Raw genomic sequence first — 27,340 nt, 5'->3', positions numbered from 1 at the left:
AAATATCTGGCATTTTTTGACAATTAATTTATTTGATTTAATTGATTTATTAATCCTGAATTATTCTCAAAGGAATGCTTGTTTTATTTATTTAATTATTATTATTATAATTTTTTATTGAGGCTTGTGTGAGAGCTGCTTGAAAAACACTGCCACTCGGTTGAGCCTCGGAACTCAAACGAGTTGTGCCCTCCTGTGGTAATTTCTGTGAAGTACACTGCTTCAACGTATTTCTATGTCTGTAACAGCGTAAAATGGAAAACTTGTAAGTTTAGCTTTAATTTAAAGTTTTATAATTTATATATGACTCTGTCCATCAACAAAACATTTAGCAAAATATCTCTTTCCCCCGTGCATTATTGTATCTTGCTAGATCGGCACCCTCCTTTTAAATGTATAAATTACACAGCTATAATTTCAATTTCTGGCTGTAACAGGAGTCAGGAACAACTTGTATGAAATTATTTTGATTTAAAATTATTTTATAACTAATTGATTACTCTGTCCAACGTTGTTTATTATATTTATTTATTTATTCATTGTCAGAGGAATTTAAAGGGATTCACCCAAAAATTAAAATGTTCTTATCCAAACGTGTATGACTTTCTTTCTTCTGCTCTGTAGGTCCATACAATGCAAGTGAATGGTGGAAAGAACTTTGAAGGTCCAAAAAACATATAAAGGCAGCATAAAAGTAATCCATATGAAATATGTTTCTGAATTGCTCAAATCATTTCTTGAAACCTTCACCCAAATCACCAAACCAACTCTTCAAACTACATTCAAAAACCCCAGACTGTTCTGGAATAATCAAACAATAACCTCAAAATCATTTAATCTGTGCTCAAAATCAAACAGTGCTTTCAGATCATACACACAGCAAGTCAACATGTAAACACCACAGAGCATTCATTAGATACTACATCAAAAATTTGAGAACACAGCGTCCAGGGCATGTATTTACAGATTTTTTATTTTATTGAATATAGTAAGCGCATTTTGCAATTACTGTCAAAAAAAGTATAGTAATCACAACTTACAGTATTACAGTGAATATATTGTATACTGTAAGTACTGCAAGTAATACAGTATTGAATGTCTGTATATTCAGCACATCCATATTGTAAAAATATAGTCCATCTGCAAAACCCAAAAGAACAAAGAGCACTCTAAATGAAAAACACATTTCAGTCAATGAGAAATTAATTCAGCATAAGCATTACATTTTCACATCATTAGAAACAAGTGTGAACAATTTTAAGTCATTGTGTGTAAACGATGACATCTGTGTTGTGTTTACCGCTTTGCTCCACTGATGAAGCCATCGAACTTACACTACACACTGCTCTATCCCACCTGGAAAAAAGGAACACATATGTGAGAATGCTGTTTGTTGACTACAGCTCAGCATTCAACACCATAGAGCCCTCCAAGCGTGATGTGAAACTCCGGGCTCTGGGCCTAAAGAGCTCGCTGTGCAGCTGGATCCTGGACTTCCTGTCAAGCAGACGTCAGGTGGTTAGAATGGGCAGCAACATCTCCTCATCACTGACCCTCAACACTGGAGCCCCACAGGGCTTTGTTCTCAGCCCACACCTGTATTCTCTGTACACACATGACTGTGTGGCAACACATAGCTCCAATGCCATCATTAAGTTCGCTGATGATACGATGGTGGTAGGTCTGATCACTAACAATGATGAAAGAGCCTACAGAGAGGAGGTGCACACTCTGACATGCTGGTGTCAGGAGCACAACCTCTCCCTCAATGTAAGACCAAGGAGCTTATGGTGGACTTCAGGAGAAAAGACAGAACACAGCCCCATCACCATGTATGGAGCACCAGTGGAGAGAGTCAGCAGCTTCAAGTTTCTCAGTGTCCACATCACAGAGGAATTCATGGTCTGTCCACACGGAGTCTGTTGTGAATAAGGCTCACCAGTACCTCTTCTTCCTAAGACGGCTGAGGATGTTTGGAATGAACCACCACATCCTCACACGGTTCTACACCAGCACTGTAGAGACCATACTGACTGGCTGCATCACTGCCTGGTACGGCAACAGCACTGCCCTCAACCACAAAACCCTGCAAATGTTGGTGATATGAGCTTCCCTCCCTCCAGGAGATCTATACCAGGCGCTGCATGAGAAAAGCTCGGAGGATCATCAGAGACTCCAGCCACCCGAGCCATGGGCTGCTCTCACTGCTACCATCAGGCAGGTGGTATCGCAGCATCAGGACCCGCACCAGCCGACTTCACAACAGCTTCTTCCCCCAAGCAATCAGACGTTTGAACTCTTGATCATTCATGATACATATATCAGCACTAAACATTATTAGCCTCAGACTGGACTCATATTTTGTACTTATCGTAATAATATTTTGATTTTGATTTTTTGAACACTTCATATTTATTTCCACTGATTACATTGGGGTGTACAGTGTGTTTTTATTGTATACAGTCTTCTTATTTTGTGTATACTGTATATTGTATATTAGGTGTATATTGTATATTGTGTTGTGTAACAGATGTGTAAATTGTGTTATGTGTAAATCAGATGTCTATTGTAAGTCTCATTCTGCTTGTTGATTGAAAGACTTTCACCCACAGTTGCACTTGTGTATATGGTTGAGTGACAAAAAAGGGATTTGATTTGAAGTGCATCACAGTGCGAAATGTGTTTTAGAGAGTGAGAATGTGTTGAGTTTTGCAAAAAATACCATATCTTCAGATACGATATGATACGTGTGATTTGATAATATGATACTGATACATTTTATATTTATTAAAGTCCTTTTTTACTTTAAATCTCCACTTTCACTTTTTCTTTTATGTTGCCCTTATTTGCTTTTTGGTGAACTTTTTTGGGGGGTGAACTATCCCTTTAAGTGACAGGTGCTCCCCTGTGGTTACATGCCTGAACTACACTGCTAACACCTATTTCAACGGCTGGGCTGTAACTCAACAGAAAAAAAACACTGATTATTTTTGATATCATTGTTTACTATTACTATTTGTGTTGTATTACTCAGCATGTCAAAATCACATTTCTTTGATTGAATTTGATGAAATAAAATATCATTTATTTGATTAAACTTTGATAAATACAAACTACACAGTGCACCAGTCACCAAGACACGATGACGATGGTTTGACTCTTTTAATGTTGCGTACATGATATTAACTGCAAAATTCCTGTGTTTCCAAGACTAAACAGCAGAAAAACAACATGACAAAGGCAAAAAATAGCACTTTACTGTCTCTACAAGTGCAGTCAAACAGAACAACAATTTTTATAATAACTATAGCTGAACATGTTGAAAAGGTGACAAAGTCTTCTGGATTTCTGGGCCACCTCGATCCACGGCACCTTTACCTCAGCCGGCCACCAACCTTGCCCTTGCCACGACCTTTGGCACTGCAAACAAATATTAACCCAATTATATTTGGCTTCACATAAAATCTAATATTTCTAAAACAGCAAACATGGGAGTCAAACATTAGAAGAGACATATTTTCTACACACATACACAAACACACACATGCACAAGGCAGTACAGTGTTCGATGAGCGATGCATGCAGTCCATGTTTACACAAAAACCTGCAATCTGTCTTACCCTTTCATTCAGCATACAGATCTCCGTCTCCCGAGATAAAAGTTTATTTACAACTTACCGTCCCATCAGATTGTCCAATCAATATATTATAATATCTTATGCCTTCTATCTTGTAAATGATACAATAATGTAAATGTATCTGCATATATAATTGTATTTTTAGTCTCATAGTTCCATGTACGTGCCAATCTCAGGGTGTTGGCGAGGACATTAAGAGATGAACTGAAGGAGCCACTTAAACTGGTCCTATTAGGATTGAGTTTAAAGATCCTAAACATTTCCCCGTTTGACGCTGGGACTGAGCTGGACCACATGCTCCGAGCTCATCCCTGTCAGGACCGAACGTTTCAAAGGCCTCCGAATGCTGGTCTTTTCAACAGGGTGGGTTGAAAAGACCTAAACATCCTTCCTCTGACCAGAGGCTCTTTGAAACCTGGGGAAAGTGACCAGTGTGGCTCAGGGTCCTTACCTCTGATGATCCTTGACTCTAGCCAGAAGCTGAGTGATCTGTAAGGGACACATACGGAAGCCTTGCTAAGCACAAAACAAAACCTTTGTGAACAGGACCAGCTGAAGGGGAAACCTGTGGAGCTTCAGACGTCTGCATAAGCACCAGGCACATCACTTGCCTTTACCCAAGGTGGAGACCGTGACCCGAGACAAATCTGACCGACAATGGTTACTGACAGCAGGCTACACAACAGTGAGGTTGTCACCCTCACAGCCAGTTACTTACAACTTCTGTTGTTCAGTGATTCGGGCCTGGAGAAAGCTCATCTGGAAGCAAGTCACAGTTTTAGACAGGCATGCCATAGACGCGCCTGTTTTCACAGCTCCAAAATGGGAACTACCATACTGGCCGAAATAGTAAAATAGTTGATCACATTGATTTTCTGTGCAACAATGGTGATTTATCGGCAAATGCATGTACACATATTATACATTATATTTCTTACTGATGGTGCTGTTGTTTCAGTGACTGACTAGATTTACATTTGACTAATTGATGAAGAAACAACATGGAAGTAAACTATAGCAAGTGTAATGCATGAACAGTATATGACTATTGTCATTTGGGTTTACTACTGAAATTAAGTAAGTAGTGCATCTATTTAGACTCAATAATTTTGTGTATCTTATGTGTTATGTGTAACAGCTAGTTGCGTCACATTACATTTCTGTTAGAAAATAATGAATCCTGTTCTAGATTTGTCCTGATTTTTTCAAAATGTTTACAAAATTGGACACTATCTGGGCATTTCAATTTTTGAATTGAATGCCACTTTGGTGAATTAAAGTACCAATTTACTTCCGAAACAGCAAAATCTGTATATTATTCCAAACTTTTGGCCGCCAGTGTACGTGCCATGAATATGATATTGTCAAATCAAACTATCACAAAAAGTGTATAATTTTTATGACCTTTTTACTAGACTTGAGCTAAAAATATTTCACAAATGATCTTGACACCAGGATATCATGATGTTTGCAACATGACAGCGATATACAAATCTCGCCTGTGATTTAAAATTCGAATGCATAGTCATCTTTTTAATGATAATAAAAAATTAAATGTCTACATCCCATAATCTGAGGCACCTCCATGAATGTGTGCAAAACAAGGACACTTACGTCATATTTCTGTCTCTTCAGTTTCTCGCCGAGGTCGAACTTCTCGGCCTCCAGTTGCATCATCCACTGCCACAGCTCATTGGCCTTCTCTCTGCAAGAACCAACCGGAAGCTTCGTCAGGGGCTACTTTCACAACAAAAACCTCAACTGACCAGACAATGTTTCAGAATTACAGAAATTCTGTTGAGTTTACCCTAAAGTGTGCAAGTTGGCTTACTTGAGTTTATCTTCAGACAGATGGTCAATGTTGAGTTGCTTTTTCCTCTCAGCCAGGATCTTCTTCTTCTTCTCTCTTTCCGTCTGTTTCTTTGCCCCTTTACGACCCTCACCCTGATTTAGATAAAAATTATTGATGACATTAGATTTAGGCAACAAAAGGTAGATCCTGCCTGTGGGGGTCTGATTTTTCACATGGGTAATTCCATATATATTTGGTCATTTACTATGGTAATACCATGGTATTGTTTAAAATACCATGGAGAACCATGTTATATATTCAAAAACCATAGTACATGTATATGGTCATTTTCTCAGAGTTGTACCATGCTAATACCATTCTTTTAAATACCAGGACAACCATGTAAATACTATGTTACATGACTATGGTCATTATAATTAACAAATAAGTACCAAAATGTAATTTGGCAATACCACGTTTTCATTGGGTTTAAATCCATTCAATATCAGAAGTGCAATCCTTTTCAAGGGCCAATGCCTCTGTTAATTGTTTCCCCTAAAATCTCAAATTCAGACCTTCTGCTGGATTCCTCCGTACTGGTGAGTCATGTTTGTAAGAGCTTTCTTCTTCTTAGCATCCTCATCATGTTTCTTCCTCTGTTCCTCTTGCTCTCTCCTCTCCTTTTCTTCCTGTAGGAAGGCAATGGAATGAGATTCACTTATTTGCTCATTCCTTTCCATTTTACTGGAAGTAAACAGCTGCTTTCTATTGGCTGAAGGGAGTGTCACTCACAGCCAGACGAGCTTGTCTCTCTTTCTCTTTATCTGCACGGATTCTCTGCTGCTCCGCCCTCTCTGTACGACGTTTCTCCTGCATGCGGCCACAAATAAAAGAACTGTCAATCGCATGTACAGACTGAAGGAGTCTGTTTTAAGTTGTAGGTATGCAGGACTTACAATTCTGTTGACCAGAGCAATCAGCTCCTCTTCGTCTTTCTTCCTCTGAATAAAATGAGCTTCAATGAGAGACTGCAGCTCAGTTAAATCCTTCTCCTGACGCTTCCTGTGGATGTCCTGTCACACACACACACAAACGTATTGACATTAAAACACTTACATGTGAAAGTGTAGAGAGGAATAGATGTCAGTCAAATCCAAAAATACAAAGCTCAGTTTACTCACATCAAAGTCGACCTTATCTCCTTCAGGAATCTTTGGAGCAGTGATGTTCGACATGAACCTGTAAAACATTTTACCCATGAGAACGGATGGGAACAGTCTTCATGTTTGAATGTATAGAGGTCGAAACATGACTTAAAGAATGGGGAGATCTTAGAACATACTTTGGCTTTGGTTTCGTCTCATCTGTGGATCCAAATTCAGAAAATACATGAACATATACAGAGAATGTTACATGTCAGATTTACACTTCCACAATGAATAAAATAGCATGCCTATAATTGCAGAAGCAGCTACCTGTGGCCTCCTCCTCAGTAGGGGCTTCTGTTACGTACATGAAAACAGATGTAGGAATGGAAAATTGACATTATTTACATCCCAAAATGTCTTAATTACATTAACATTCTCTTAATCAAAATTTGTCAAAAAGTTGGCAGGGAAAATTAACAATTTGGATATCGGTTTTCAGTGTAACAGTCCCTCATAGGGAAACAAATGCATGGCTGAATGTGATGACCCAATGTTCTGACAGTCCGTATCATTGTACATGCAATGGAAATGAGCTGATATATTGCATGACACACAAACCTGTTATGAGTTTGCATCCTTCAGATCCCACAAGAAGACTATATACCATTGTAATGCACATTTGCATTGAATCACCATCAAATCATCACATTTTAAAGTAATGAATGAGCTGTACATAATGGAGTCATAGTTCTGTGCTTAGTAATACGAAATGAATTCGATTTACTGGAAGTATATGTAATGAACTTAATTGATGGTAGTGGCCACCCGGTGCTCTTTGAAAAATAAAACAGATCACAGAACTTGAACTGTATCTGCTTTATTATAAAATTAGAACAGGCAATTTGTGTGGCCATGCAAAGCTTTGCCTTCCTCTGCTTACATTACTAAAAACTAGCTTTATACTAGCAATAACTAGCAATATAAATTGGTCACTTGGAATCACTTCGGTGAAGGTTTTGTTAATAATAATAAATATCTTATATTATATTAATATATGTAAAGCTATAAAGAGCTTTACCTTCAGGTTCAGGTTCTGGCTCCTCTGTACAGATATGAGATAATTTAATGGTTAAAATATGAAGATTTACAGATCTACTAAGGTATAAATGTCCATTATATTCATAACAGTAATAATTACCTTCTACAGCAGGAGGAGGCTCTATTATAAGAACAGCACATCAGTTAGTTTATAAAAGCTTGAGCATAAATACACATAACATAGTAAGACATGGCGTTCAAGAAATGTCTTTGATAATATACATCCAGACTCAAAATAGTATCGCTCCTTCACTAGTATCAATCTTGAATTCAAGTTTATGTGACATTCTGTCAATTCAAGTAATGCAATTGAATTGGAGCTTAATGGAGCTTGAATTTCTTGAATGCAGGTCTTGGTTCACATAGTAAGTAGTAAACGTAGATTTCATTTGCTAATGTTTTAGCTTTGAGGAATTGTGTTTCATGTCAATTGTGCATCTTGCTGTGAACTGTTGAAAATACATATTGTAACAATAATGATACCAACATATTTGAATAAAGTATGCATTAACTATAAAAGTAATGGGCAATGTTACCTTCCACCTCAGGTACAGGTTCTGATATGAAAATATAACAAAATAATCAATGTCTAGCATTGAAACTTGATATGTTGATATGTTTAGGAAATATTAAGTAACCACAAATATAAAGGTCAAATGGTTGCTTTACCTTCCTCTGGTGGAGGTTCCACTTGAGAAAAGAAACAATTAAATGGATACAGTAACTCAATTGTGCTTTCAGTATCATGCAAGCTTTACAGTACCACTGTGTAAAGACTTAATATTTGGGTAACACTTTACAATAAAGTTCTATTTGTTAACATTACTTCATACTTTGTTCATGTTAGTTAACAAAAATACAATTGGTCATTATTAGTTCATGGTAGTTCATTAAATATTGTTAACATATACAACTTTTGATTTTATAAATGTTTAAAATATGTTGAAATTAACATTAAGGTTAATAAATGCAACAACCTTATTGTAAATTGTTACCAATATTTACAAGTGGTTAAAAAAGGCTTCTGTGTAATATACCATTACAACAATAAAAAATAATCAATGAGAGTGTGAGTGCATCAATTATATAAATACAATTATTGCTGTAGTATAATACATCTCAAAACTTTACCTTCCACTTCAGGAGGAGGGACAATCAAATGAATGAATGAATGAAGGAAGGAAGGAAGGAAGGAATAATTGCATAAATGGATGAGTGAATGGGTGAAGGAATAAACTGGGAATTATCTGCATGCATGTCAAATATTGTGTCAGATTTTACTGCAAAGGTTTCAAACCGTTTAGGCCACTTATATTGTCAATAATGTATCTAAATCACAATTTTTATTGTATTTTTGGGGGTCAATTTAAAAACTGAATTCATGCAGCTAAAAGCAATCCCAACACACAGTAAACACAGCTTTACCTTCTTCTTCGGTTTCCTCCACTATAGTATGAACATAACAATGACTGATTAGTACCACATACATTCAAAAGTATTTGCATTACCAAGATGCTAATTCAAGTTAAAGGAGTAGGTCACCCAAAAATGTAAATTCTCTCATCATTTACCCCTATTCCATCTCAGTATGACTTTCTTTCTTCTGCAGAACACAACTGAAGATTTTTAGAAGAATAGCTCCGCTCTGTATGTCTATACAATGCACGTGAATGAAAACCAGAGCTTTGAAGCTCCAAAATGAAGATAATAAAAGTAATCATACAACTCAGTGGTTTAATGGATGTCTTCTGAAGCAATCCATTTGATTTTGGATGGACTAAAATGTAACTCCTTTTTTTACTGTACATCTTGAGTCTCCTTGCCGATCATGATTTCAAGCTCGATCACACTTCCCATAGCACCATCTGCGCATGCATCAAGCACCAGGAAGTGTAATCGAGCTTGAAATCATGATCGTGCATAGAGACTGCAATGGCAAGATGTACTGCGTTATATTTTGGTCTGTTCCCAAACCCAACAGGATCGCTTCAGAAGACATTGATTAAACCACTGAGTTGTATGGATTACTTTCATGCTGATTTTATCCCATTTTTGGAGCTTCAAAGTTCAGCTTTCCATTCACTTGCATTGTATGTACCTACAGAGCAGAGTAAGATATTCTTCTAAAAATCTTCATTTGTGTTCTAAAGAAAGAAAGTCATACACATCTGGGATGGCATGTGGGTGAGTAAATGATGCTAGAATTTTCATTTTTGGGTGAATTATCCATTTAAGAGACTTCATTTCATGTTCATTTATCAACTTTGTCAGAACATTGAGATACACTCAACAGCTTGTGAAGGACACCATTTTATTAATATTTCGCTTTGCACAATCCAATACCATTTCAACTATGTTTAATCACACGGACCAAATTAGGCATTTAACACTAAATTGAAAGTAATTTTGTATCACACCTTTAAACATCATAAACCCTTACAGAGAAGCAGCAAATGTTTTAGATTCTTGGGCAATTTTGGACAGCATTTAAGAGGGCAGAGTCGGTGGGGGGGGGGGGGTGTCTGATATCCGAGACAATAGGAAATGGACACAGGCAGGACATACTTCTCGTAACAATGTCAGCCTGCATACACCACTGATATTAGTTGCACCAGTTGTGCTTGAGTAATTAAATTCCACACTCATCTTGAACATGAAGCCGAGGACAAAAACAATTCTTGTGCGTCTAAAGTGAAACGATACCAGTCGAAAATAGCACATGCTCTGCTCACAAGATGAAACAAAGTTAACGGCGTGCAAAACTTTCACTGTGGCGGCTTTCACTGCCATGAAAGCATAACTAAGATTAAGCAACAGGTACTCATTTCATGGTGTCTTACCTTCCCTATACAAACACAGGATGAAAAGAGAGGAAAAACAAGAGAAAGACAGGAAGATAAGCAGTTGACTTTAGTTTAGGTGTAGAATTTAAAACATGGTATAAGCAAGTGCATTTCAATATATATGAAAGATCTATGCTTAGGCTATATTCAGTATATTTTAGACAAACATACTACTCTAAAATAGTATGCATACTACTGTTTCTGAATGCAACGGAAGTAATTATAGAAAGAATTTCTCTCATTTCTAGTTTGACTCTTTATTTGAGTGGCCTGCCAAAAGCTGAGACAGTATCTTTGTTTTTAACATTAGTATTTTACAACAGTGTAATAATACCACTTTTGCAATTTTACAGTTTGCAATTTTAGAAATTGGCAGGCAGTATGCAGTGTTTACTGCTCAGTATCCAGTAACCTACAGTAGTATTGCATTCGGAACATAGCCCTAAAAGGATTCAAATTGTTAAAATAATGAGGTCATACATACTGCACTTCCTCCTCCCCGACTTCCTCTATGTCCGCCATGACTAGCTGATATCTATTAAAGTAAATGAGTTCAGGTTATAAAGGCATCCTACATGCATTTCTAATGAGTTCTATTTCCAAATCCAACACTTCTTTAAGTATGTACTAATGTAGAGACAGAAGATCACAGGACAGTCCTGACATGGTCCACATATATCATCTTTTTGAGAATAAAATGCCAGTAGAATCTGACAAAATTGAGTGAGAATTACATTAAAATAAGTATATACTTTTTTTAACCCCATTGGTTGCTTATTCTAGTTTTATGCATATATCTCAGTTAATTATGTTCGATTTCTCAGAAAACAGGACATAATATTGTGTCATTTTGCTTTCTTAACCAAATGTGTCTTAGTTTTAGGATGTTTTAATGGAAGACAACATATGTTCAACACTGACTAGTAAACACACACACACACACACACACACACACACACACACACACACACACACACACACACACACACACACACACACACACACACACACAGTTGTGTTTCCATGTTTTATGGGGACTTTCCATAGACATAATGGTTTTTATACTGTACAAACTTTATATTCTATCCCCTAAACCTAACCCTACCCCTAAACCTAACCCTCACAGAAAACATTCTGCATTTTTACATTTTCAATAAAACATTGTTTAGTATGATTTATAAGCTGTTTTCCTCATGGGGACTGACAAAATGTCCCCACAAGGTCAAAAATTTCGGGTTTTACTATCCTTATGGGGACATTTGGTCCCCACAAAGTGATAAATACACGCTCACACACACACACACACACACACACACACACACACACACACACAAAAGATTCATATTCCCCACTTTGTTTAACAAGCTTTGAAAAAGCTCCAATGTTGTCCCAATGTGCCCAGTAGGAAATCAATCATCACTCCATAAACATGTAATGAAGGAGTAGCGGTGGCTATTTTGGCCAATAATAAACATGGTTTGGAACAGGTGCCTCATAATCTTCCAAACAATGAACTTGGCTGAGCTCGTTCAGGCCTGCCATTTATTTACCATGTAAATCGAGAACGCTTGTGTCCTTGTTGTCTATTTTTAAAGCACATTGTTTGCGCAGGTCATTGTTCCATGCACAGTACTTAAATTAAATATTTGTTGATGACAGGCTACAATAAGGTTTCATTTGTTAACATTAGTTAATGCATTAGGTATTATGAACAAACAATGAACAATACATTTTTTACAGCATTTATTAATCATAGGTAATGTTAGTTAATAAAACTACAATTGTTAGTTCATAGTGCATTAACTAATGTTAACATATACAACTTTTGATAAAAAAAAAATATTAATAAACGTATTATTCATTGTTAGTTAATGTTAACTAATGTAAACAAATGGAGCCTTATTGTAAATTGTTACCAATCTGTCCACTTTTTGGTGCAACTCATCATACCATTGGTATAATGATCACCATATTATTATGTAAGTGGCCCCTGAAAGTTTTTGGGGACTTAAGCTACAATTAAAAATGCTATCGCATTAGATAACAAAATATCAAACCAAGTGACATTAATTTCGAAGAACGAGAACGCAATTCAATCAAAACTTCCCAAAAATAATTTTATTAGGCTTAAAGTGCTAAAACAATACATAATACAAAAGTATCTGGACACTTTCGGGTTGTCAAACTATAGTGGAACATGTCCAAAGTTAATGTGATGAACTACACCTGTAGTTTCAGTATTAACTTGATGGTAAGTGAGATCCATTAAAAATGACCTTGACACCAATTAGTTAAAAGGAATTGCAAAAATTGGCAAGACAATGTCAAGCACCATTTATTATTCTATTGCGATAAAATGCACGTTTAAGTGCGTCTTTTGGAGCCACTGCAGTAATTCTCAGTAAGTCATTCTCAATGTGTTTTCCATTTTAACTTCTGTTTTAATTGTCTCATTTTCACCTCTCAACAACTGTTGATTAAGTCATTAAACAAATCTGTTGGTTGCTCAATGGCTGTTTTCAACCCATCTTGTCCAAGGGTAGTCAAACTAACAGCTTCATACAGAGAGATCTGATGGATAGAAGTTCATTTTAACCCTAGTGATAATGAGACCATGGAAGCAACATCTGAGCACTCTGTCTCTGACCTGCTCTCTCCAAATCCACCAAGACTTTGCAGCAGATTAACGGTCTCACTTTGGAGTTACATGTGTTTTACATTAATAAGCGAGGGCCACATTTAACCACCTGAAATGCTGGAATAACATGGGTGGACAGAGGCAGGAATGTTGTCTTGATACTCTCTGTATTAAGCAGCATTAAGGGAAAAACCCAAAGCATGCAAACCACCAGTCCCTCTGGCGAAGAAGGCAAACATTACGTCGCTGATTGCATATACTACGCAAATAGAGGGGCCAATCCTGATGCCAGAGTACTTGCACATTATGGGAAACTTCATCAAATTGTTACATCATAAAGCCTGAGTTATATCCAGTGGGCATGCAATTGATTTTTAATCTACAACCAAAATCTATCTGATGGGTTATGAGGTTCTCTTACCTGAGATGTACCAAGAAGAGAGAAAGGGTCTTATCTCGAGGGTCCAGGCAACAGACAGACTCAAACTAACCTAATAGTCAAAGCTCACCTAATACAGACCTGCCAGATCATATGACCTCAGTGCTTGGCTCTGATTTGCTGGTGGAATAGAGACTATTGTTAGAGCGGAGAATGATAGTTAAGAGGGAGTCCAGTACGTTCTTCAAACAAGAGTATTGAGACACACGCATTGTGGTTTTTCATTGTCCTCTTTATTGTGGTAAAATGAAACATATGTTCTGTATGAAACTATTGGCTACAAATGGTCATACTATTAACAAGGTAACTGCAATTAAAGGTGGTGTGACTTGCATAGTGTTACTCTGAAATGATACATACGTTTTTATAAAGATGAAAAAAAGTACAAACTTGATTGTCAAAAACACAAGCAGAATACAGAATCTTTGAACATTTAGAAACAAAGTTAAATGGATATTCTCTGTCTGACAAATTTGTCAAAAAAATGACACATGTATTTTAACGTATAAATGACGACATTTGCCAGACGGTTCAACAAATGACTTTTTTGCCAGCTAGCGCTGTATTGAAGCCAAAGGTATTAGTTTCAGTGTTGGGTTTAGACATGAAATCAGGCTGTGTTTTTGGATTAGTCACATAAGTCTTCGCTGACTGTTTGTGAAAAGTATGAACCGAATATATGATTTACGTCTAAAAGTGCATGTTCCCTTTGATCAGACTTCAGAGAAACTGTTTTACTGTCTATTATAACCAATACAGATTATTCCGCATGACACATAGCGATTAACACTTATTGAAAGGTGGTCACAAACAATTTAAGACTAGTGTATCTAAGAGTAAAACTGTCAAAGACAATGCAATAATGATAACGGTAAGACAACAATCGCCCTCTGCTGCTTTTAAACTATTGTTTTGATATAAAACAATCTTAAGATCAAAAGCAAAGTTGTCTCGTAACAAGCGGTACAATATATAGTTAATTACAAAAACGTACACTATGTGCTAACATATATTATTAAGACAATTTAAAAAAAAGTGTCATTACGACAATAAGTACAAAATTCAGCTATTCTACGGGTGCTCATATTTTGTTTGGAAGCGGCGAGGATGAAATGCGACATGACGCTTTGCTTTAATTATAAATTAAAAGGTGAAAAGGGTGACTAACAGACTGGTGAAACCTTTTTGACAGGTTTAAAATGACTCGTGATTTTTTACAAAGAGACAATTCGGAATGCAACTCCTCGTCCTCCTATTTTAGGAATGTTGGAATGTTCTGAATCGTTTGCCTTTATGTTAATCTAAACAAATTAAAGCTGGATTGCGTATGTCCAATTGTCACAGCCTAGATTTCAGGCTAAAGGAAGTTCCATGCAAAAGCACTATAATAATGATGCAAGATGGTGTCCTGTGAATACAGTGATAACATATATCAAGTATATTTTTATTCTGTAACTACTCACGTAGGTCTTCCTGGACAGTATAAAATGCTTGTATTTTTTGGTATTAATAAAAGTTTAAAAAAGGAATGTTGTGCATTCTCTTGGTCCCTGCCTCTGTGGCTTCTTTGAAAGGTTAATGGCCCATTCCTGTTGAGAGAAATAGTCACTAAATTAATTATAGGACATACATACTGCAGGGAAAATTAGACTACTTCTCAGATCCAATTTTTTACACTGTTCAAACTGCAAGTTAAATGGCCAGATCTGTCATAGTTACATTTACATTTATGCATTTGGCAGACACTTTTATCCAAAGTGACTTACAGAGCCCTTATTACAGGGACAATCCCCCCAGAGCAACCTGGAGTTAAGTGTCTTGCTCAAGGACACAATGGTGATGACTGTGGGGATCGAACCAGCGACCTTCTGATTACCAGTTATGTGCTTTAGCCCACTACGCCACCATCACTCCAAACTTGCGTAGATTCATCATGTGTTAGAAGTTAGCAATGGGTATTTTGCCATTGATTATATTATTCATGAGGGCAGTATAAAAATATGAACGCGTTCGTCAAAGATAACGGCTTATCTTGTGCAATGTTTGTTGCAGCTAGGATTGACAACTGTCCCGATTTAGGTGGCACGTCCCATATTTTTGCAGAAATTATGACTTATGAGATGCCCATTGTCCCTAATTTAGCAGGCTGCAGAACATCCCGTATTGAAGTGGAAAAATGCTCACAGGGACGGACAGCGAGACGCTTGAAGCGGACCCACGTCCCACATTGAAGCGCTCAAAATTCTCAACCGTATTCATTGAGACATTCAATAGCCAACCTTATCGCGTTGTTGTGGCTCGCAACCAGTGTGGATTACCACACCTTAGCGCATCTTTTTGGGCGAGTAAACCAATGTTTGTATTATTATAAAAGAGATGGAAGCATTAGCGATAGTTCTAGCGGAGGACTCATGATACCATTACGTCATTCATTCATTCAGTTACAGCATCTCGTTTTATAATGATGTAGCCCATAAGCCCATAAGGTCTTCCTTTGCTTGTATGGCGTGCAGCTTTCACCCACCTCCACCCCAACACCACCAGTTTAAGTCATGTCCTGCTCTAGGGGTAAGCTCTAGGGGAATTGGTACATTCCCTGATTGGTAGATTTCCCACCTTCAGGACCATGTGTGGTGTAGTTCTTTACCAGAAATACAAACAATTAAACACAATTTTTAACAAAAGAAGTTAAAATAATGCAGACTGATGGATATACCATATAATGCAGATTGATAGCATATACCATCAATTAACAACCTCTGATCTTACAGTAGGTCTGTCTTTAAAAGTTTGTGTTGTCATTAAAAATCCCTCTATGGTATAAATTATTGGGATTTTAACTTCCGGAGCGAGACTGTCGCACTCTATTGTTTTAATTAGTTTAGAACCGATGAAGTAATCAGATTTGTATGTTTGTTGGTGAGTTCAGGAAAGATTTACATATCAAAATGTACTTCGTTTTGTCCAAATCTGCCCCAAATATCCCCAAAGGGAGGTCTAATCAATGTCTAGCTAATGTTGGGAACAAATTGGTATGACTCAAATTTAAAGTATAGTAAATAGACCACACTTTGTCCTCCATTCAGGTTAGAATCTAAGACAATTATAAAAGTTTGTACGTTTGTAGGTGTGTATTTGCAGTATGTTTAGCAGCCATTAGTGTCTTAAACTCTTTCTAATGTGCCCCAGATTATCTAAAAATAAGTTCAATAATGTGAAGTAAGTCAGTTCAAATATGCCCTTTTCCTTTGATCATATATTTTTTGGTAATTAGAATGATTTAAGTGTTCATGATTTCCATATGACATGTGGCTGTGTTAATCTTCTGCCACCACATGCAGTAATGTGGCAAACATGCAGCTTTAGCCCTGCTGGCAGTGACTGACAGACAGCCGTAAGCTATGGCATTAGATTGAGATGAACGGAACGTGTGGGGGAGGCAGTTTAAAGCAGGCAAATGGAACGACCTGTTGCCCATTAACCAAAAAACGTCCGGCATGCTCGAAGGCCACAGCGTCCTTTTCTAGAGGAACGAACAAATGGCCTGCTATGAAAATAGATCACAATGCCAAAGAGGCATTTTAAAACACTGCGGTCGATGAATAAAGAGCCTGCAGCGATGATTTATCATTGGCAAGGCTGTCTTACTGAGGCATAGACATGGAATTGTGGGTGTTGTGCAACATGGGTGCCTATATATAAGGCTTTGCTGGAAAACAAATGAGATGTGTCCTTCACAGTAGGACTTCTTTTGACCTCAGTGACCCCAAAAATGGATATATAGACAAAAGGATTTTTTTTTTTCAAAATACACATAAACAAATACACATGGATCTTAAAGACCCCATGAAACTGCTTCACAAGTGCAGATTTCTTTCCTGTGTTGACATGTTTTTTACTGGCATGTTGAATGGCTCCGTCCTATTTAATTTTTGTTTACGTTACGTTTGCTGCTTGTTATCGCTAGTTGAAGGCAGGTGGTATTTAAAATTTAGTGGTAGGGACATTGTCATTCTAGAGAGCATTTCATTAGTCGAATGTTTGCATATGCCTATTAGTGCAAGATGAGTCATCTATATTTTTGGTCTGTTTTAAGAAAGACTATAAATTTGAAATGTGTATACTTAAAGGATTAGTTCACCCCAAAAGGAAATTCTCTCATCATTTACTCATCCTCATTCCATCCCAGATGTGTATGACATTCTTTCTTCTGCTGGAAACAAATGAAGATTTCCAGTGGTTTAATCAATATCTTCTGAAGATTTTGGGTGAGAACAGAAGACATGCATTAAACCACTTGAGACATATGGATTACTTTATTGCTGCTTTTATGTTTTTTTTTGTTTGTTTTAAAGTTCTGGTCACCATTCACTTGCATTGTATGAACCTACAATGCTGAGATATTCAAAAAATCTTGGTTTGTGTTGTGCAGAAGAAAGAAAGTCATACACATCTGGGATGGCATGAGGGTGAGTAAACAATGAGATGATTACAATTTTTGGGTGAACTTTTAAAGTTTTAATTTGTCCAATTTTAAGAGTATACTGGCATATACAGTTGTGGCCAAAATTGAAAATCTAAACCTTTCTAACCTTTAATTGAAGTAAACTAATTGAAATTCTTATGAGTAAAATATATCTGAAGTATATTCCCATTCATATTTTACATTTTTATAGTACACCTGGGTGACAAGGAACATGAAATTGTTCAGCCATGACTTCCTGTTTCACATGGGTATAAATATGAGGTAACACACAGGCCAAATTCACTTAGTCATCCATCACAATGGGTAAGACCAAAGACTATAGTTATGATGTGTGGCAAAATGTTGTTGAGCTTCACAAAATGGGAAGTGGCTATAAGACAATAGCTAAAGCATTGAAAATGCCCATTTCCACCATTAGGCCAATAATTAAGAAGTTCCAATCAACTGGAGATGTTAGAAATCGTCCTGGAAGAGGGCGTGTGCCTATATTGTCTCCACACATGGTGAGGAGGATGGTTCGAGTGACCAAAAATTCTCAGAGGATCACAGCTGGAGAATTGCAGGAAGTAGTTGGGTCTTGGGGTCAGAAAGTCTCTAAAACTACAACCAGAAATCCCCTACATCACAATAAGTTGTTTGGGAGGGTTCCAAGAAAAAAGCCTCTGCTCTCATCCAAAAACAAACATCTTCAGTCTGCCAGAGGAACTTCAAATGGGACTTGATTCTATGGTCAGATAAAACAAAAATAGAGCTTTTTGGCATCAAACACCAGATATGGGTTTGGCGCACATAGAGAGGTAGTAATTTGGAAAAGTACCTCATGCCCATGGCTAAATAAGGTGGTGGATTTTTAATGTTGTGGGGCTGTTTTTATGCCAGAGGTCCTGGACATCTTTTTTGGATACATGGCATCATGAACTCTATCAAATGCCAACAGATAAAAAATCAAAACCTGACTGCCTCAGCCAGAAAGCTTAAAATGGGCCATGGTTGGATCTTCCAGAAGGACATTGATCCAAAACAAACATCCACACAAAAAATCATCACAGAAATGGTACACTGACCACAAAATCAAGGTTCTGCCATGGCCATCCCAGTCCCCTGACCTGAACCCCATAGAAAACTGTGGGGTGAACTGAAGAGGAGAGTCCACCATGTGGACCTCAGAATTTGAAGGATCTGGAGAGATTCTGTATAGACGAATGTTCTCAGATCACTTGCCATGTGTTCCCCAACCTCATTAGGCATTATAGGAGAAGACTCTGAGCTGTTATCTTTGCAAAGGTATTGGGTGCCAATAATTGTGCCACACACATATATTTGACAACAATATTAGTTTTTGTTATAAAACTTCTGTTGTGTTTGCAATTGTTTGATATCTATTAGAGGAGAGATTTTTGTGAACATTTTGAATTAAATATCAAAAGGATAAACAATAAAGACATATTTTTCACAGCCTTCTTTGCTCACATTTACCAAGGGTGCCAATATTTTTGGCCATGAGTGTAGATGGCCTCAAAGCTAATAAACATAGACTGAAGGCCACATTACATTTCATGCACAAATACATCTTGTTGGCCAGATTCACTTACCATTGGTGACAGATTTGGTCTCTCCTCTGTTTGTCACCTGAGTGATGTATAAATCAAAGAGAAAAATGGAAAGAAAGAAAGAAAAATACAGAGAGAAAGAGACAAAAAAAAAAAAAAAACGATTAGCAAAAAGAAAAGTTAACTTGCTAATCAGCATTATTTAGCTAACTTGATAAGCCCATCCCTGCTGAAAATAACCATCTAAAACCAGCCTGGTCCGTTGGCTGGTTAAAGACTGGAAAAGACATTTGGGCACTTTAAACCAGTTTAAACCAGCTAAGACCAGCAAACCAGCTTTGGCTGTTTTTTTTTTCAGCAGGGTTTCCAGCCAATCTGTCTGGTATTCCACTTCTGTCTTCACATTTCATGTTACATTTCCTTTTTACATAATTTTTTTCTCATATTTTGTGCATATGTGCTCCAAAAAGTAATCAGTGAAAGAGCTTGTGGCAAACATGCTGCGTGTACAATGACAAGAACATGCTTAGCATGGCTTCATACAACACTCTTTTTCCAATTCACATACGAGTGAAGTCCTTCATTCTTTCTAGCCCTGACCAAATAACTGGTTTTGGTAACATCAGTGCGGTTAAGACCACAGATTTCCCATCATTAGGCTTTTACGTCACTATTTACCAGTCCTTTAAATGATCCGGGCCAAAACGGCAGTTTGTGGCGAACCACGGCCTTGGGCTGTAGCCTTCCTCAGAGTCCAACCGTAGCTTGTATTGTGCCCGTTCCCCCCGCCACGACCAAACATAGAGCTGGCCGCTCCGAATGACTACCATTATTATCGGTGTGATCTGTGGAACATCATCCACATATAAAAATGTGCCTTCAAAGAAGGCCAGGACCTGTGGGAATGCCTTTTCAGGTTCAGATGATAGGATCGACTCATGAGAGCACTGGAATTGGTTTCTATTCATGAGGTGTGAGGTTTGTGTGTGTGTGAGTGCACAGTGGCCCATGTTTGGTCAGCTAGTTCCAAGTGCAACTTCCATGCCAGTGTTAAAATAGATCTTCTCACAACTGGCAGAGTCCTTTGTAAAGGGGTGATGGGTTTTAAACCCATGTGTGGGGGAAAAAAAAAAAGAGTATGAGACAGAGGGCAGGTAAAAATTGACCCTTCGCTAAGCCCCACTTTAAAAATGTGACTGACACATCAAACCAGAGTAAATTCTATCTGCCATATTGTCAGACAAACTTTGTTCTTTTCTTATGCAAGTCTATGGAAGTTCTGTTTGTTTGGATAGTTTGAAACGGAATATAGTGCAACATTGTCCGTCCACATTTTTGGCCATCTTGGTTAAGAAAGGAAGCATTTTTCCCATAAATGTCTTCTATAGAGATTTTTTTAAATCCCTCATAAAAGCATTCTAAGCCACAGACCAAACTAACCAGCTCTGAGGTGAATCACGATGTTTCAAACATTGATTTGAAGCAAAAAAATATTTGAAAATCAGACAAAAAGACAAAGGTACAGGACTGGGTACTTAATGTCTTTAATAAGCGAAAGAACTAAAACCTCATGAAGCATTGTGAATGACATCATCAAATGATAAACAATGGAAAGATATAAAACTATTGATTAAAAGAGGTTGATTAGAAGTATAGAAACAAGATCATTTAAATTAAATGCAAATATTGAGGTATGTCTTTAAAAGGTTCATTAAAAAAAATCAACTCGTCAATGGAAAAAAATTAATGGGATTTTTACTTCTGGAACCAGACTGTTCTGTTGCGCTCAGGGCCGTAGCCAGTGGGGGGAAAGCTGATAACGATTCTAGGGGCCCAAAAGCCCAAGGGGCCCCCCAACAAATTCTGAACTATATTTTTTAATAGGAAAGGGGCCCAGGTTACCTTGCTACGGCCCTGGTTGCACTCTATTATGTAGAAATTGTTATTGTAAATCTATTGTAAAACCGTGTTCCTGGTATCTGATAATAATGACCCATTGCACCCAGAAAGGGAACATGAAGTATTTTTTAACTTATTCCAAAACATAAATGTTTTATTTTTTTATTATGACGTTACATCAGTAAGGACACCTACATTTGCATTAAGGTAAATTAGTGTTGATAATATAACTTAAAGTGTACAGTATGGAGGGGCATACAGTTCCATTCATTACGTTAAAGGTGCCCTCAGTAATATTTTCCTAATTATAAAAGATTTACTTCTGAAAAAATTAAAACAAATTTTTAAACATATGTATAAAATCATGAGCACTAACATGAGATGAGGACTCCAGTCATATCAGTAACCCTATAAAAGCTTTTTTATTCTACATGGAGAGGGTCTCCTCATGGGGCGGCTATGTTTGAATCACATGACCAGCCTAATCTCCTAATCTCAGTAACCGCCCAATAATTGGACACTTTTACTCAGGGAATAAATTAAGCATGGCTCACTGTAAAGAATGAATTTTCTTGCTACTGCGTAATTGAACAATTTCTTTTTAAAAAACGACCAGATAAAAGATGTTTTGTGATGTCACACTTCATTCCAACACACATATGAATAATACCCATACAATTTTCACCAGTTTACGAGCATATTTTACTTAAAATCACTGAACCCTCCAGTTAATCACGTAAATCTCGAGTTTATTCCCATGGGACGTTATGTAAAGTTAGAAAGGGGGGCAGAGCTTTGCGAAAGTACAATTAAAGTTGAAGGAATTAAAGCCAAAGTATACTTCCGTTTCTTACGTGCTGGTACGTCTCGCACACAGTGCGTGTGATGCAAATTTCATCATCATCACAGTACGCATGGACTGTCGACATGTGCACTAGTTTTCCTAGACACGTGGACAGTCCGTGTCTTTGCACGCCATTGAGTGAGCTAAAAGAGTATCGCAAAGCAGTCGTAGTGCACATGCATCGAACCCGTCCATATGGGCTCACGGTCAAAAGAGTATACTTTGAAAGGCTGAGTGCTTGACTGTGTGTTAGACGGAATGGCAGACGGAAGAACGAAGTATACCCGAGCCTTTACATCTGGTGACTTCAGCTTTGGATAGCACTTCCCTTCTGCTAACAACCGCCTGTTCTCAATGCAGTGAACAAGAGTGAGATAGAAGCTCTGTGAAACAACGAACAAAGCCAAAGGCATGACTTCATAGTTTCTAAGCCATTTGGTGATATGTGCATTCAATGTGGCTCATTAAACACTGGCATTCCTTTGTGATAAAGTAACATTTACCTCTTCAAGGTAGTCAGATCTGTCGACAATTAGCAAGGGGACAGCTTCAAACAAAAACACACAGGAAACGTTACTTTCTAGTAGTAATCCACTGTGTTTATCTGGAATCACTACAGCTATCAGGTTAGACTTGCGCTTTAACTTTAGTTGGCCCTTTAAAGTCTGTTCCAATGGCATGCCTGAAGTGTTTTTAAAAACCACAGTCTGTTGTTTGGACAAATAAGTGCTTTATTTATTTACTCTCTAGGGCTATATGAATAATGATCTGTATAAAAATAACTAGGAGAGGGTTCACTGATTGGAAAGTATTCGTGTCTAGTTACCTTGGTAGCAGATGAACCTTTGTTTTCCCATAGACTACGTTTGCTGGTCACGTCGCCTGGTTTCAGGTCCTACAGAATGGAGAGAGGGTGTAATATAACACATGAGGTGGCTCTGAACTACTGAACTCACTTCAATCCAAAGGAATGACACAAGGCACACAACTGTCCTTAAGGCCGAGGAGCATGCTTAGAGGAAAGGGATAGTTGCATATCATACCTGATCTTCAGTAGAGAGAGACAGAGCAGAGGAAAGAACCCTGAAGCAAAAGAAGAGTACCAGGAAACAAGAGAAATCTAACAGTGGAGAAGAAAGAGAGAAATGCAGACACAGGAAAACAGTGATGGCCAAGGTAAAGTGTACCATTTCATATCTGACAGACTGATCATAGATCAGTTTTTCTGCTCTATTAAAAGGAATATTCCAGGTTCAATACAAGTTAAACTCAACTGACAGCATTTGTGTCATAATGTTGATTACCACATAAAATTATTTTGACTCATCCCTCCTTTTCTTTAGAAAAAAAAAAGCAAAAATTGAGTTTACAGTGAGGCATTTACAATGGAAGTGAATGGGGCCAAAATTTTGAAGGGTTTAAAGTAAGAAATGTGAAGCTTAAAATATTATAAAAGCAGTAGTGACAGGACTCAATATTTAAGTCCATTTCTACTATAAATCTACACTTTCACATTCAGACAGCTACTGGGTGGACAAAGGTGGAGATTTTATTGTTCAAACTTACTTAAATATTGATCTGTTTCCCACCCTCACCTACCATATTACTTCTGAAGACATGGATTTAACCACTGAAGTCGTATGGATTACTTTTGTGCTACCTTTATGTGCTTTTTGGACCTTCTCAGTTCTGATCTATCTATCTATCTATCTATCTATCTATCTATCTATCTATCTATCTATCTATCTATCTATCTATCTATCTATCTATCTATCTATCTATCTATCTATCACAAAATAACAATTTCTCTCCAGGCAACAATATCTTAATATGATGCAATGAGTTTAATTTTCAGGCATTTACAGTCTGTGTAAGTGTTATTTATGCATCTAACAACAACAACAATAACATATTAGACAAAGCTTACAGTAAGTCAAATTTGTCAGTTTGCCAATCATACTACTATACATTTAAAGAATAGTGTTGAGTCATTATCACAAGGGTGCACTGGTTTGGGTTTTGCAACAGGTCAATGGTCAGCCCTGTTTCGTTTAAAGTCTATGGGCAAGTGTAAATGAGGTGCAAGTTCACCCTTTGACCATATTGTTCTCTCTAATGTGTGAAAGCGTTACAATACTGCCCCAGGATGAGTAACAGTACCCAGAAATTAACCCACTTTCCCTGTGTAAAAGAGAAATTTAAAACTCATAACACTTCCTGTTACTAGGAAGCTGATTTATAAAGAGAAGAAACTAAAACTAAATGTAAGTGAGAGTTATTTCTTTATATATATATAATATATAATATATATATATATATATATATATTCTATAATTAGGACTAATCAAAGCTTGTAATTTCACTGAGGTTGAGGAAGACAAAAGCTAGCTTTGTATGATTTTTGTGGTCATGTTCAGCTTATAGTGACTGTGGCTTTTGATTCACGACTGCACAAACGTATGACATCATCTGGGAAAGCACAGTGACTTCTCTAGCCTTGAACTACAGATTATTTTATATATACTGAGATAACAGCCTCCACGGTTCTATCGTAGGAGAGAGCGTAACGACAACAGTGAGTCAACGTTTGGGTATACCATGCAAATCAATGGGGAGAGCAGTAAAGTGACACCTACCTGTCGCTAAATTTTCTGTGACTTCTCGAATAAAACAGCAATTTTATCATAGTCAACACACATAGTTCATTCCAAAAGGATTGTTTAGTGTAAAACATGTGTAAAAAGATTAGTGGAAAGGCAGTCAATTCATTAAGTGATGAGATGTTTTCTCACAAAAGCCGTTTATTCAGCACCGGGAAGCATCTCACCATAGACATCCATTCAAAAAGATCTGCCTCTTGTCTCCTCGCCAGTGTACCACCATAGAATGTCTATGGGACCGCCACGTTATGCTATTTAAGGCTAAGCTTGTAGGCTCCCCTATAACAAGGATTCTGCTTCAACCTCAATTTTGACACTGTTTCCATAGCAACAGCCAAACACTGAATAACTGCAGTGCAGCATATTTCACTGGATGTGAATGAAATAGTTATTTTGTCCTACTGTGCTATAATCCTAGGTCAAGTGTAATTTTCAATGTTTTTTTGCCTATTCTATGTGATCACAAAACAAACCGAGTCAAATGTACACAAAAATGTTTCATCTTTCACCTCTAATGTTCTCTTTAACATAATCTTTTTAGAAATGCAAATTCCAAGGATCCCTGTTCTGTCCCTTTGAATTATTCGGCCAGTACCACTTGGTGGCGCCAGACAACAAGTCATAAGTTTGAGACTCACGGACACCCTGATAAAGCACACACAGAGCTCTCAGAAAGAGCTGATTCATGTGTAGGTGTGTGACGGACCGGGCAGAGGGCTTACCACGGGTCTTCCTCCTGACATTTTGCCTGTCTCTGGAGTTTTATTCAACCAATCATTGATGCGGCCAGCCACGCCCACCTTTATTCCAGCTGCATCCTGTACGGGGCCCAAAAGAACACTCCTTTTAAGGTCAAAGTTCAGGATGTCAGGCGGGACAGGAAATGGAGGACCCCCTCCCCCACCCATCAGTCTATATGTGAATAAATGGTCTTAACCTTGTTGGTAGATGCCAGACTCCCACCAGAGCTGAAGACATTCCCTTTCTCCCACATGCTCTTGATGTTACGAATACCGTCCGTCACCATGGGAAGATCTATGGCAGCCGATCTGGGAGATCTGACCTCCTTTTGGCCCTGTACAGACATGGGAAGGTAGAAGAAAGAAAAGGGAAATGCAGGGAAAATATGTATGCATACGTGTAGAAACTAGTGGCTGACCGATATATTTTTTCAGCGGCTGAGACCGATAGTGACATCATCTAGAGCAGTGGTTCCCAACCCTGTTACTGGAGACCCCCTAACATTTTGTATATCTCCCTTTTCTGACACTCAATTCAGCTGTGTGTCCGAATATCCATACTTCCCTTCTATATAGTATGCCAATGGAGTAGCATGTCTGAATCCACAGTATTCATGAAGCAGTATGAATTAATTTAAAATCAGACGGCTGTTCTCAACTGTAAGTGCCCCATATACCAAGATAATTGTTCCCTGTGCATAAATGGTGCTTGTTTATCAAAACCAGAGCAGATAGTTTTCATGGTTGTTGTTCTTATGTCGGATATGCGGGTCACGAGACAATGCCCACGTCCCCGCATGAAGTATTTCCGAAATGTATTCATACAACTTGCATTCATACCTAAAAGAACTGTTTTGCCAGCAGATAAGTACGTCCTTCATTAAATACAGTACATACTGTGACAGTTTACTGTTTCGGATGCAGTGCAGTTCTTGGAGTCTCCACTAACAAGCTGATGAGTTGAATCGGGTGTGTTTAATTAGGGATATATATATATATATATATATATATATATATATATATATATATACACATATATACATATATATTTATTTATAATTTTTTTTTATTTCGGACACTTAGGGGCTTTCACACTAGCACTTTTGGTGCGCACCCGGTTCGAATGACGTCAGAGTTCGGTTCGTTTGGATGATGTGAACGCTGTCTTCCGAACTCGGGTGCGCACCCGCGAACCGTACTCGGGTCCGCTTAAAAAGGTGGTCTGGGGTACGGTTCATGTGAACTCCAGTACGGTTCGCTGCTGATATGAACGCAATCGAACCAAACCACGGAAGTGAACCGCTAATGATGACGTATAATGTGGTCGTCAGTCTCACACGCGTCACTTTCAAAATGAGCGGAAAGACTTTACTTTCGTGCGTGCGTGCATGTGTGTGTATACACTTACCTTGATGAAAAGCGGGATTGACACACACGCACTGCAAGCAGAGAGATGATTTCTGCTTACCTTCGCAAAAATTGTCTTCGGCGGACAGCCCGCTGTCTTTTGAACGATTTCAGTATTTTTGCGGCAGAGAGACGCAAGTGTGTTTCTGTATCTTGAT

At 37.8% G+C, this 27,340-nt stretch overlaps 2 protein-coding genes and 1 long non-coding RNA gene across 7 annotated transcripts in view; all 3 read right to left on the bottom strand.

Moving 5' to 3' along the window:
• Positions 1-3,148: 3,148 nt before the first annotated feature.
• On the bottom strand, positions 3,149-8,388 carry LOC127637230 (troponin T, cardiac muscle isoforms-like). 2 transcript variants are annotated; one of them, XM_052118188.1, is made up of 12 exons: positions 8,346-8,388; positions 8,213-8,233; positions 6,906-6,932; positions 6,773-6,794; positions 6,612-6,669; positions 6,387-6,503; positions 6,223-6,300; positions 6,006-6,119; positions 5,470-5,582; positions 5,253-5,343; positions 4,090-4,127; positions 3,149-3,420 (listed from the first exon to the last, which is right to left on the bottom strand). In XM_052118188.1, exons 5-12 carry the CDS (start codon positions 6,663-6,665, stop codon positions 3,375-3,377), a joined length of 651 nt encoding a protein of 216 aa, XP_051974148.1. In that variant the 5' UTR covers positions 6,666-6,669; positions 6,773-6,794; positions 6,906-6,932; positions 8,213-8,233; positions 8,346-8,388; the 3' UTR covers positions 3,149-3,374. The 2 variants fall into 2 exon arrangements, with proteins under 2 accessions (XP_051974148.1, XP_051974149.1); XM_052118189.1 differs by lacking the exons at positions 6,906-6,932; positions 8,346-8,388.
• A 1,391-nt stretch (positions 8,389-9,779) lies between these two features.
• Positions 9,780-13,679, bottom strand: LOC127637231 (uncharacterized). The gene is made up of 3 exons (XR_007969693.1): positions 13,579-13,679; positions 11,004-11,054; positions 9,780-10,521 (listed from the first exon to the last, which is right to left on the bottom strand). It is a non-coding gene; the product is annotated as an uncharacterized LOC127637231 (long non-coding RNA).
• A 114-nt stretch (positions 13,680-13,793) lies between these two features.
• LOC127637229 (non-muscle caldesmon-like) overlaps positions 13,794-27,340 on the bottom strand; it is a 71,856-nt gene continuing 58,309 nt past the window's right edge. For 2 of the 4 annotated variants that reach the window (XM_052118185.1, XM_052118187.1), the window contains 5 exons: positions 25,973-26,110; positions 25,758-25,853; positions 23,202-23,270; positions 19,675-19,711; positions 13,795-15,185 (listed from right to left, as the gene is read on the bottom strand). In XM_052118185.1, the coding sequence (XP_051974145.1) occupies positions 15,172-15,185; positions 19,675-19,711; positions 23,202-23,270; positions 25,758-25,853; positions 25,973-26,110 (354 nt within the window). In that variant the 3' untranslated portion in view covers positions 13,795-15,171. Of the gene's footprint in view, positions 15,186-19,674; positions 19,712-22,878; positions 22,923-23,201; positions 23,271-25,757; positions 25,854-25,972; positions 26,111-27,340 lie in introns of all 4 variants that reach the window. The other 2 variants (XR_007969692.1, XM_052118184.1) reach the window with 2 other exon arrangements.

The sequence above is a fragment of the Xyrauchen texanus genome, chromosome 45 (assembly GCF_025860055.1).
Source record: "Xyrauchen texanus isolate HMW12.3.18 chromosome 45, RBS_HiC_50CHRs, whole genome shotgun sequence".
Classification (NCBI taxonomy): domain Eukaryota; kingdom Metazoa; phylum Chordata; class Actinopteri; order Cypriniformes; family Catostomidae; genus Xyrauchen; species Xyrauchen texanus.
Note: the sequence above shows the minus strand (reverse complement) of the source record. Positions and strands in the feature narration are given on the sequence as shown.